Genomic DNA, 13,099 nt, shown 5'->3' with positions numbered 1-13,099 from the left:
CACAGTATAATTTGATGAAGTTAAAATGAAAACAGAACTGGAAACTTGTTATTCCTACCAGTTAATAAGTACATGAGATAGAGGCTAAGTACAATTATCTATCAGAAATCTTATCAACTCTAACTTATCAAATGTTTTGGCAAGTTTGAAGTATTTGTAACCATTTGGCTTAAGATGACTGTTGAATAAAAAATGAATTGTTACATAGCTGACTTGGAGGGATTTCAAATATGGTAAGTTTATGTTATAATTTGAAATGAGCTAGAATTTACTTTTTAGCAGTGATTCTTTGTGAAAATAGTAAAAAACCTTTGGAATTAGTGGCTGGCATTATATATTAATGAAGTTAAAAACAACATAAAAGGAAAATGAGACATATGTAGCAATGTTTATTCACAAAATAACTCTTATCTTTGGGAATGTGAATGTAATAAGCTGCTTTGTGGAGATTGTGCCCATCTTACCAATACCTCTCTGAATGCTCCCCCTCACGCACACCTCCATCAGCTCCTTTATACATCTCCTCAATCGTTGGTCAAATTTATGGAGTCAGATGAGTACCTCCACCTGCTCTGTGTAGACTCCAAAGCAGCAAAGGCCTCTAGGATGAGGCATCTGCCAAGGGGAGCAGGAATATCCCAGCACTTTCTTTAGTGTAGTTGTCTTCCTGCTTCTGTGTGTAGCACCTGAATCCTTACAGTAAATTTCCTTTTCTGCTTAAATCTAGTAAATATTCTATGCTACTGAGGCTTTGGTGAGATATGGTCATACATAGATGGTAGTATTATAAATTGTTATAAGTTTTCTGGAAAATATGTGTCAATATGTATTAAGAATATTAAAAGTATTCATGTCTGTGTACTCGGTTGTACTACCTATAGGAGTGTATTAGGAGGGATTTATCAGATTCATGTACTTTAATATTCATGCACAGTGAAACTTATGATATTGAAAAACCAGAAAAGAGCTAAATATTCCAATTTGAATGCTACCTGATATGTCTGTATTTTGCAATGTTATGCAATTATTAAAATGTTTCAGAAAAGATTTAATGGTATAATAAACTACTGTGTTATGACTGTAGGTGAAAAATTTGTATGTGAAGTACTACATACATTATGACTCCAGTATCATGATTTATACATGTATGTGTATATAATGAATATAAGAAAAGTAGAAGAAAATGTACCCATATGTTAAAAATGGTAATTTTTGAGCAAGAGAACAAAAACAAAATATGACTTTTAAAAATGCTTTCCTTATACATATTTCCCATAGTGATCATGTATGTGATTAGAAAAATCCATTATTAAAAAATTTTGTGTATGAGTTCTTGCTGTGGAACAGTGGGTTAAGAATCTGGCATTGTCTCTTTGGCAGCACAGGTTTGATCCTTGGCTGGTGCAGTGGGTTAAGGATCTGGCATTGCCACAATTGTGTCACAGGTTGCAGCTGCAGCTTGGATTCCATCTCTGGCCTAGGAACTTCCATATGCCATGGGTGAAGAAAAAAAATTGTATAAAATAATTTATTATTTTAGCGTTAGAAGGAATAAATTTTTTCTTTGTTTCATGAAAAACTTTGGATAATTCAAAGTATTCCATATTGTGCAGTGGAATGAAATTGTTTTCTATCTTTTCAATGGCAGAATATAAAATCTATAACCAACAGTATTAAACTATCAGTTGTATGAAAATTTAAATGGAAATATATTTGTACTTATTTGCAGTTGCTTTAGAAATAAATCAGTGTCTATTTTAAATAATGAAGATTAAATATGCTATGATAAAGTTATTTTAATGTGAATATAACTTTGCTGGATTTTAATAAAGTAACAACATTTTAGAGATATACATATACATATATAGGTAGAATATATAATTTTTAAAACAGTAAGGCATACTTTATGATATATAATCTTTTTACCACAATATATATATACTTCTCAGATATGAAATAAAACTAATATGACTAGGAAGACACTACTACCTGGGACCAGAATAACACCTTTACAAGTAGTTTAATTTTTTTTCGTGACTTCAGTAACATCATTATACAAATAAATCATTTAGCTGGCATATTTTGGCAGTATGAATCTATACAACACTGGTTGAATTTCACAAAAGTTTCTGAAACCTGACAAAATGTGCAGTAGCAGGTACAATGGAGCCATAGTTGATAATAGCTAAATAGGCACAAAAGCTTTACTGCCCTTTGGAAATTGGACAGAGAAATCTTGAGCTTAGATCTCCTGTTGCTCCTCTCAAGGTTTAACATATTCTGAGGACCTTTTTGTGGAAATCAAAAATAACAGAACAAGAGTCGACTGGGAGGATGGCATTTATACTGGTAAAATTTTCCAAATCAACACATTCATTCAGTTTCTGACATGGTCCTTTGAGTGGACATCATCTATCTAATGCGAAATGTGGCAACATGTGACTCTGCTTTGTATAGGTGCAAAGGGAAAGAAAAGCTTTTGTTCAGAGCATTAGAAAAGTCAGTTCAGTCCACATAATCCATTCTCTTCTTAAATTCTAAAAAGTAGCTCGTGCTCATTTACTAGCAAAGTGTTGTAGAGGAATGTTTCTCTTGCTCTTTCTTTCACAAGATGACTTCACAGGTTTCAAGTGTGTCACTCAACTTCAGTACATGGGGCAGACTTCTTGGTGGAAGAGCTTCCATTTTCTGAGGGGCGGTAGGAAAGTGTGCTCATTTTTGTAGACAGGCTTGAGTGGGATTTGGCCTTTGGAGGAATGTATTTCAGAAGCTGGAGAAAATATTTTTTAAATTTTTTCCCCAGAAAGCCATAAAAGAGAGGATTCAGGCAGTTGTTAAAATACGCCAAGCAAATAGTGATGGGCATGGCGGTGTCGACAATATCTGCAATTTTACAGTCATGTATGATGCCCAACTGAATCAGTACATCCAGAAAAGTGAATATTTGGTGGGGAACCCACGAAAAGAAAAAGAAAAGCACAATTGCCATAATTATCTTGAAAATATCATCATTTCTTGGTTTGTTCTTCTGAATTTCATAAGCCTTCTTTAGGGCTTTCCAAATAAGAGTATAACTTGTAAGGATGATCAGAAAAGGAAACAGGAAACCCAGTATATTCTTGGTTAGGCCCAGACCTACAGGGAGTGTTGAATTTTGGGATTCATAGTGGAAAGCACAAACTGTGATATTGGTATTTTCGATGAAAAATACATTGCGGTGGATTATAGTTGGCAAACTGGCCAAGCCAGCCAGCAGCCAAATAATGATGCAGGTGACTTTGGCCACAAGCATTGTGCGTCGAAGGCGGGACTTCATTGGATGTACGATAGCCAGGTAGCGATCAATGCTTAGACATGTGAGTAGAAACACACTGGCATAGAGGTTGAAACTGACACTGGCTGAAGCGATCTTACATAGGTAATTGCCAAAGGGCCAGCGGTATTCCATAGCAGTGTAGACAGCCCACAGTGGCAAAGTCAGTAAAAAGCATAAGTCAGCTAGTGCTAAATTCAAAAGAAAAACACTGGCCACAGTCTTCAGTTTCATGTAAAAGTAAATGACAATTACCACCAAACTGTTCCCAAATATTCCCACCACAAAGATAATACTGTATAAAGTAGGGATCATGACAAATATGTAATTATGCCTTCCAGCTTTGGGGCAGTCATCTTGGATTCTTTTAATACTATCTTCTGTGGAAGAGTTGAGGATCATTTTGATCTCCTGGGTTAATTAGTCTCAGACACTACGCCAAATGCACCTGGGAAAAATAAAAATGAAAAAGTAAAAAAAAAAATTCTAACTTACAGTTGTAAACAAATAGTTTTAATTCTCAATCAAAAGTAACTCTATTTTTAGGGAAAAATATAGATCATGTGTTCTGGAGAAAATCTGTGCACACTTAAGTTTTGAACATATTGCTTTTCTAGAAAGTGGTAAATATTCTCTAGACAAGTGGTAGTGGGGTCCTATGTGACTACTCAGTTGAGATCCTTTGCATTTTTTTTCTGGAAGGAAATCCTACCTTCCAAATTGATAAAAAAACACAATCTAAAGCTCAGAAAATACTACTGAATTAAATTAGTTATTCAGAAAGACTTGAGTTTTTCCTGAGGTAAGCAAGGCTAATTAATTTGTATTTAACTTCAGAAAGGTGACACGTCCATATCCGATTCTTTGAACCATTTTTTTTTTCATATTACAATCTTAGGTATAAATATTATTAGCATTCTCACTTTAGTGGTCTGAATAACTGCTATAGCTTACTGAGGAATCGTGGTCATTGTGAGGATTGATTTAGGAGAGGATAAAAGGCAGGGCTCAAGGCTTTAGTGTACATATGCTTTCCATAATTTTCCAGGTCACTACAGGCAATAACCACTTATTCCTTAACTTTCAACTCAGTCTAGCAAAAGGGCCTGAATCTCCTAATTTTTATACCTACAAGCCATTTCTGGAGGTAACTCTGAGCTTAACCATTTATCTAACAAGGATGTCAAATGAATAGATTAGATCAGGCTTATCAATAAAACATGTGTTTTTTGGAGGCTCAAGACAGCAGAAGTTTTTCAGGGTTTTAGAAAGAATCAGATGCTGGAATGAGTGCTATGAAGATGTCTGCACATATTTTCTCCAATATTTTACATAATTAACAATCAAGCTATTCATTTGTGTGGTTTAGAAAAAAAAACATATTTTGCCCTAGACAAGGGTTCATTAAAAAACCCTTGGAAGGAGGCTGAAGATGCTATGAGGGTAACATGGCAGGATGTGGCACAGGCAGACCCTGAGGTGAAGGCCCGCACTAGACGCAGGCGAGGCTGGCCAGCAGGGTAGTGGTATTGGGTAAAAATCCTATTGTTCCACCAGAAGCAGGTCCCTAGATGAGCCGGTGTGCATTTCCCTTACCTTGTGTCCTGGGTAAGAAGAGGAATAAGAATAAGACACTACTAATCTGCCCAGGATAGCTGTGCTTGGCATTGGGAGAGCTGGATAAACATGCATGCCTAAGGCAGTGTCTCTCTTGGTGCAAAGTGGTGCTGTGAAAGGGATGACACTCAAGTAGCCAGATTCTGAGAGATAACACTGGGAAAAGAGGGTTCTTAAGTGGCCTCTTTGCCTCCCCCAAGGAGGCAGTTTTTCTCCCTATCCAAGTTTTTGGCTCTGCATCCTCATTATCTTCTCCTTTTGTACTTGTAACTATATAATCTAAATCACTTCCTTTTCTTTTTTCTTTTCCATTTAGGGGTTGCATGAGCATCCACAAACAGGCACTGTCACATCCTCTATGGAACCTTTCTGACTTGTCTGGGCAATTGGCTGTTCCATTTTCTGAGCTGCTTTGGCACTTTGGATGTGGTTTTGAGCTATATATTGTAATGGTCTATTGATATAGGTCTTATCCACTGATTTGTCAGCTGCTTGAGGTTAAGGCCTGTTTCAAATCATCTTGTTTATTACTAGGGTAGGCCCTGGCACCTTCCAGGAGGCAGATGATAAATATATGATGAATAAGAGACCAAGTGCACAAATGAATGAATGAATAGTATATCACTTAAAGCTGTAAGCAGAGAGTATTAAGACTAATTTCCAAGGGCTAATAGACTCAATTTACATTCTACTCCCAAAGAATATGACAGAAAGTACTCAGTGTCAACATGGGCTTCATCGTGAAGCCAAACTCAAACCCAAAGCCAAACCCAACCAAACCAAGCTAAAAATATCAACAGCAACAACAACAACAACAAAAAACCTCGGCACTTTTAGAAATCTGTAGTTTATAAAACAGAAAAAGATGAAAAGAAGGAATAATTTAATAGAAACTGGGGTGAGGCTCTCAGGGAGCTTTGACTTATTTCTTCCCCATCCAGAAAGATTTACCTACATATTCCTGATTTTTCTTTCTTTTTTTTCCCCAATCATAGTTACTGAAATTATGCCAATTTAGAAGTATAAATTCATTTTGGTAAGCAAATACTCTCTATTAAAAATTAAATGCTACATAAAAAGTTTATGGGCTCACAGTCATTTACACCTTAATGCGGATTAATTATTTTCTTTGGCTTCTAACGTCTAGTTAAGTTGGATTTTGCTTAGGGAAAAATTGGAAATGTCAAGGTTAAAGAATCTCAAAGATTAAAAGTAGCCTAGTTTGAACTCCATAACTGAAAACTAGGGCAGAGTTAAATATTTATTTGAGCTTGGGCACAAGGGCTTTAAAGTTAGGAAGGAATGAACTGGATGCATTAGGACCCCCTGGATCCAGTGAACTTGGGTACCTGAAAGCTGTGAGGAAATTCTCCTTTCTTTCCTCTCTTGACCTTACTTTGAGGGCACACAACTCAGGTTGGTTCTGTTAATTTTTTCTCTAGAGGGGAGTAGAATTTTTATTGACTAGGCTGTAACTGTAACCATCATTTATCAAAGAATTTCTGTGGAAACATTTGCATTTGAAAGGACCAATTTATAAACATAGCTTTGGACTCCAATCCCTTCACATTCTGAGGTCAGCCTCTTCTTAACTTTCCATTGATCCATATTGACTAATATTTAATGTACAAAAGGTTGCTCTGAACAACTAGAGAAACATACCTTGACATTTGAGTGAGGTCTCTATATTGCAATGTGTATATTACTTCAGAAACCCTGGGCATAACATTGAATATACTAATTAGAAGAACATTTTAAATAAATGTTTAAGTAATGACTAAGACTTTTACCTAGTAAGGATGAGGGAGAGGAATTTTGGTTGATGAAAATAGCAGAAACAAGCATAAAGAAGCAGAAAAGCAAATGGTGCATTCACCAGGCAATCATCCATTCATCCTATATTCACTAAACACCTACTGTGGACTGGGGTCAGGGATACAAAGTGAATAAAGTCACAGTCTCCTCCTTTGGAATATTTGACTCTACTAGGGGAACAGGAGCCTTAAAGACAGAATTGTCTCAGTGTATTGAATACCATACCATATTAGGAGGCATGTGAAATGTTCTCTATTTATCACCAACCCAGTTTAATAGTGATGTCTGGGATGACCAGGGACATTTCCCAGAGATGGCACTGGACTTTTGAGGGTATATGGGAAACCGAGTGGTTGGAACTTAAAGGTAACCATCTGGCCAGCCAAGATAGAATAGAGATTTGGTCATCACTTGATCATAAATAAGTGAGAGTAGGTTACTTCTCTCTTTGAAGCATGAAAGGATGCTCTTTTGGTGAGCAGCTGAAGGAGAGAGATGTGGTCTACTAGGACACCAAACTTGTGAGTCCTCAGAAAGCAGCTACTTTTTTGTTTCATCCTGCTTTCCCCAGCAGGGTTATAGGTAGATAAGATACTGATTGAAAACACAGGAGAATCCATCTCTCTCTATTTCTGGCTCTCACCATAGCTTTTACTCAGGCTCTGTGGTTTATATGAATTTTACATCATCATTTCATTTCTTCTTAGGGGAAAGAAGATGGAATTTGGAGTCAAAATGCTTATAATAGAAACTTCTTTGCTATTTACAAATACCATTTCTCTGACCATCACCCTCAGCTTCCTCATCTGTAAGAAATGAGAGCAATGATTCTTAATTGCACTTAATTATTGTAGGATTAAATGAGATAACTTGAAAACACTGGGTTTATCTTTCAAATAGTGTTTAATAAATGTTTTATTTGAATCTTTACTATTATTTTTTGAATGCAAGGCAAGCACTGACTCAGCTCTGGGTCAAAAAGCATGAGAAATTAAAAAAGGGGGGTTATCACTGGTAAGCTCTTCCTCTTGCCATTAAAAGGCTAAAAATACCAAGCTGTTGTTCTTTCAAAGTATGAGTAAAAAATAATCTTAAGCAGCTGAATAAATTTGCCATGAGTCAGGTGGGAACTTTCAGTCTGCTGCAAACATAAGCTTGGCTCATGGTGGCCCCAACGCATTTATCTATTGCTTGCTTTAAGTAGGAGTTACCTTGCATTCCTTGACAGCTTCCCTGGTTTTTAAAAACAAACCTAGGAAAGAATGTTTTGTTTTTTCTTTCTTTTTTAAAAGAAATTATCAGAATAGTTGGGTTCATTAACTGCTGAGCCTCAATGGGAACTCCTGGAAATTTTGTATGTAAGTTCTCAGCCTAGTTTCCAACCCTGTACTTTGCAGATACTGCAGATTAGGGCCTGCACCCATTCTCAAATTTTTGCTGGTCTGCAGAAGTTGTCTTAGTCTTTGGTCACAGTGGGCAGTGGTTTTCCAGTTCCTGCCTTTAACTGGGAAACCTGGTCTTAACTGCCGTCAGTACGAGTCTAATGGTGCTGGTAAAGTTGTTTAGAACTTTATCTCAGCTGTGTATCTGGTGTTGGTTCTCTGGCCAATTCTTATTCAGAGCTGTAATGTGATGTTTTATGTATTTAAAGAAAAAGGGTAACATCCATGATTGTTTGATCCACTGTCTTTATCTTGACTGGATGTTGCCTTACACATTATTTGGTGATAATAGGTTGCTTAGATCCGGTAATCTTTGCACTATAGTCTGTCCCTTTTGTTGCTCCCCCACACCATCATGTCCTTTGATGAAGCATCTAGGCCTCTCTGGGGAGCACTCTTCTCCATGCTAGTCACCCTGGCAGCCATGAAGAAGGGAGCATGGCAGAGAGCCTGCATCATAAGGCAAGTGACCAGAATTACTCTCAAGTCAGACATATAGGAGAATACCATGCTCTTGGCTGGCAATCCTAACTAACTTTCCTATGTTAAATACTTCCCTTGGAGGTGATTTGCCTCTGCAATTCCTAGATGAATCTCTCTCTTTATACAAAAATATTTTATTAAAATTATGAATGCTATACTAATTTAGTACTTAAGTCTCCTCAAACTTAATGAATGCAGGTGTGTCTAAGTGATAAGTAGCAGTTTCTGGCCCTCTTCCTAAGTCAGTATTGTTTTCCACCGCCTGTCCTCACAAGAAATGAAAACAGTGCAAGCTCTTTCTTATTTCTGCTCATACCAAGTGTAGCCAACTGTGGTGAAGGTGGTTAAGTGTTTTGTCATCTTCAATTAGTCCTCCCCTTTGCTTTGTCTAAAATAGCCCAAGAACCTAAAGAACTCAGCTTTATAAAACAAAATTCACAAGTACCTTCTAAGTTAGGGTATAAATTTCAAGGAAAGTAAGGTGTTAATCCTGAAATTTGCTTCTTGGAAATTATTCAGTACTTTTATAACTAATAATGTAACACTAAACTACAATTAAATTTTTCTCCACTCAAGAAGCTCCTATTTATCATAAATTATAGTTTAAACAAGTTGGTTTTGATGAATATTCCAAGCTCTTCAAATAACTTTCTTCATTCCTATGGTATTTCCTCCCACTCTTGTTTATCCTACACTCTTGGCTGTCTTTGTTGTATGATTTTTTTTTTTTATTTCAAAAATAAAAGATAGGGATAAAAGATATGTGATTAATTCTATTCAAGTGCTTAATAATCTTCCTTTGACATGTTGGTATTAGAAAATACTCTTCCTATGTTAAATATAGAAGGCCATAGAGGTTTTCTATTGAGCCTAGAAAGAGTAGATCCAGAGACTAGGAGAAAAGGAAAATAGCATCTAACCTGGAAGAAAGCTTGTACAAAAATGAAGCCCTCCTGTCCTTTAATACTCCTAAATTCCTCAAACTTATCGATTCATAGAATTTTCCTGAGTGAATCATAATCATGTTTCACAAGATCAGTATCTTGGTCATCAAGGAAGAGAAAGCATCATTTTTAATCATATGGGGTTTTGGAGAATGTTTATAAGTTTTTCTTTGTTCAACAGATGTAAAAGAGTGCCTAGGTGGGCATCTCAGCCAATAACAGCTGCTTTATCCAATGTGTGAGCAAAACCCCAGATTTCATATGTGAGGCACTCCACATTTGCTTGTTTAGACTTTAAATCAACAGCAGAAACGGCTTATCTCATTTCAAATTTCATTTTAACAGATATAAGGAAAGTTGGGAAGGAAAGGAAGCACTGATTAATTTATACCCTTAAGAAATTATGATAGTGTTATAGAATTTATATGTATTATGAATGGCAGTTCATTTCAAATTAAAATTTTTAACATTACATAAATGACAATCATGAATTTTATTTATTTATTTATTTATTTATTTATTTTGCTTTTTAGGGCCGCATTTGCGGCATATGGAGGTTCCCAGGTTAGGGGTCTAATTGGAGCTACAGCTGTCAGCCTACACCACAGCCACAGAAACACCAGATCCTTAACCCACTGAGCGAGGCCAGGGATCGAATCCACAACTTCATGGTTCCTAGTCGGATTCATTTCTGCTGCTCCACGATGGGAACTCCCATAACCATAAATTTTAAATGAAGCTAGAAGGATTAAATATTCAGCATATTGTGCATACTTCCCCCAATTACCCCATGTCCTGATCACAATAGGAATATTCTTTGAATGATAGTCTAAAAATTGATCCTGCACAATGTGTAAGGAGATGTGGGTTCTAATTTTGGCTTTCCAACACTCACTGGGTAGATGACCTTGAACCAGTCACTTAGCTTCTCTAGACGTCTGTATACTCAGGGAGGCAGCATATGCTTTAAGAAATCTCCTGAAACACTGAAATTTCATAATATTTCCTCTGAATAGGTATACATCTTTTGAAGACAAAGACAGTAATGACTTTACAAGTAAAAATTACCTGGTAAATCATTAAATCAGATATGTCTTGATATAGATATTATTAGTGTCACAGTGGTTTAATAACATTCTATAATTAAAAGAGCTATTTTTCTTAAAAATGAACTGAAAAGAACTTTACCTTTTACTGAAGATTATGAATAAAGAAACTCTACTTAAGATTATTATGTTATAGTGACAGTAGGTTCCTCCTCCCTCATTTTTTAGATAATCTATCTACCCAAAATTTTTAATCCAGCAGAGCATTTGGATAGCTGGTTGTGACTCTAGGTTGATGAGGTAAAGATTATAGGTTTGGACTCTATCTAGACTAGCTGTTTCCATTCTACTTATGGTCAAAGACTGTGAGCCTTTCAGGCATCTTCTGTGTTATTCACTGGCAATTCTAGGTGAAAAGGTAAAGACAGATTGGTTTATGGCTGCAAATCAAAATTAAAACATGACCTGAAGTTAGGGAGTCAAGATTACATCATCCTATGAAAAAAATGGCACAGTGTGTCCCTGTTAAAATAACTTACTCAAAATGAGCCTACTCTCAGATTCTTTGTGGGGAAAAGGACATCTTTTTAAAGTTTGGTGAATACTAATGTGGTTCAGTTGCCCAGATAAAACATAGAGGTGAGGGCATAGTATTATAAAGGAACCTCATAGTAATATACTATTTAGTATGATACTTCGAAGTATTATGTTAGTCAGTGCTTTGAAGAGCTAAATGGACCTTTGTGCTATGATAATGAATTCTTTAAGAGTAATGTTGATTTTATCACAGTTACATTTTTTAAGTACAGTTTTGTATGCTACCTTTTATCGTTTTTACGCTAAGATGCTATAAAAACAGAGAGACAGTAGAAAGGTTTGGCAGAGAAAAGTACTGGACTACAGACCTGTCCAAGGGCTTGTTTTGTCACTAAATTCATACATAGGTAATTTTAGTCTTTTGGGTTTATTATCCCTTAAATATTACAAAATATTTAGAATGGAAAAACCAATACCTGTTCTCACCTCTATTTCATAGATTGTTAAAGTTAAAAGGCAGAAGATAGGAGAGCACTACAATACAAAGAGAAGTGAAATGAATTTAATGAAAGATAGCTCAGAACTTCAGAAAATTAATGGGATTTTTTTCATTCAGAAATTTAGCAGAAATATTTTTCATTCTAATATAATGCTTTTACTTCAATAATTATAAAAAGGTACTTGATTTATGCTGAAAGAAAGGTAAAATGATAGATATAGCATCTACATTTACATTGTAGCAGCAAATGTTTGGGTACAAAATGGGGTCCTTAGGTCAAATCTGACTGACAGGTGTAATTTCTTTAGCCCCCAAAGCATTTTAGCTTTTGGGATTTGAATCCTCTGTGGTTTAGTAATCTCCACCATTCTCTATTTTCTGATTCTTTGGGTCAGTGCTATTCAAGAGAAATGTAATGTGAGCTACATATGTAATTAAAAAGTTTCTAGTAGCCACATTAAAAAGTAAAAGGAACATATAAAATTAATTTTGGTAATATATTTTATTTAATCCAGTATATCCAAAATACTGTTACTTCAACTTGTAATCAATATGAAAAGTATTGGGATATTTTACATTTTTTTTGGTACCAAGTCTTTAAAATCCAGAGTATAGTTTATGTTCTCAGAATATCTTAGTTTAAAGTAGCCATACTTCAAGTGATCAGTCACCACTTGAGGCTGGACACCCAACTGGACAACATAGCATAGGTATTTCCATCAAGTCACCTACCTAGCCCTTCTAGCAATGGTTCTGAGATTGTGGTCCTTAGAATAGCAGCAGCATTACCACCTGGGAATTCCTTTGAAATGTAAATCTTAGGCCTCACACCAGACCTACAGAGTCAGAAACTCTGTGGGTGAGTTTCTAGGTAGGTGGGGTCCAACAAGCTACAGTGTGATGAGCTCTCCAGGTGATTCTGATGCATACTAATGTCTAAAAACCATGCTCTGTTGGCAACTTCATTTGCAACCCTGGCTTATGTGCCCTGTGCCTATCATGATTCATAGGCAAAACCAAATCCAACAAACAAAAGTGCCATCAGCAAAAGTTTTCATCTGGCCCTTCCGAAGCATTAAAACCTGTAGTAGGACAAATTCCTAAATGAAGCTTGAGAATTACTCATTAAACTGTGTATTTCTTTCAGACATTCAGGGCCAGTGTAGTTAAGGGGAGCCCTACAGGATAATCAAATCAAACAACCCCCGTGCACCTACTCATAGATGTTTGGAATTTCTTTAGCTGGAGGTGGATAGGCAATACCCACTTCTATAGCCTCATTTGAACCAGGATCTATCTGGGGGAGGAGACACACTGACTCAGGTGAGAGTTAAGAGTTAAGGCAGTGGATGAGCATGGTGCTGGGAACCAAAAGATCTGAATCAAGTACATGATTTACCTCT

The 13,099-nt window shown here is 36.2% G+C and overlaps 1 protein-coding gene across 1 annotated transcript in view; it reads right to left on the bottom strand.

The window, feature by feature from the left end:
- AGTR1 (angiotensin II receptor type 1) overlaps positions 1,779 to 13,099 on the bottom strand; it is a 45,445-nt gene continuing 34,124 nt past the window's right edge. The window contains exon 3 of the mRNA XM_003132469.4: positions 1,779 to 3,761. Within this exon, the coding sequence (XP_003132517.1) occupies positions 2,636 to 3,715 (1,080 nt within the window). The 5' untranslated portion in view covers positions 3,716 to 3,761 and the 3' untranslated portion in view covers positions 1,779 to 2,635. The remainder of the gene's footprint in view (positions 3,762 to 13,099) is intronic.

The sequence above is a fragment of the Sus scrofa genome, chromosome 13 (assembly GCF_000003025.6).
Source record: "Sus scrofa isolate TJ Tabasco breed Duroc chromosome 13, Sscrofa11.1, whole genome shotgun sequence".
Classification (NCBI taxonomy): domain Eukaryota; kingdom Metazoa; phylum Chordata; class Mammalia; order Artiodactyla; family Suidae; genus Sus; species Sus scrofa.
This window is presented reverse-complemented; position numbering and strand designations above follow the sequence as displayed.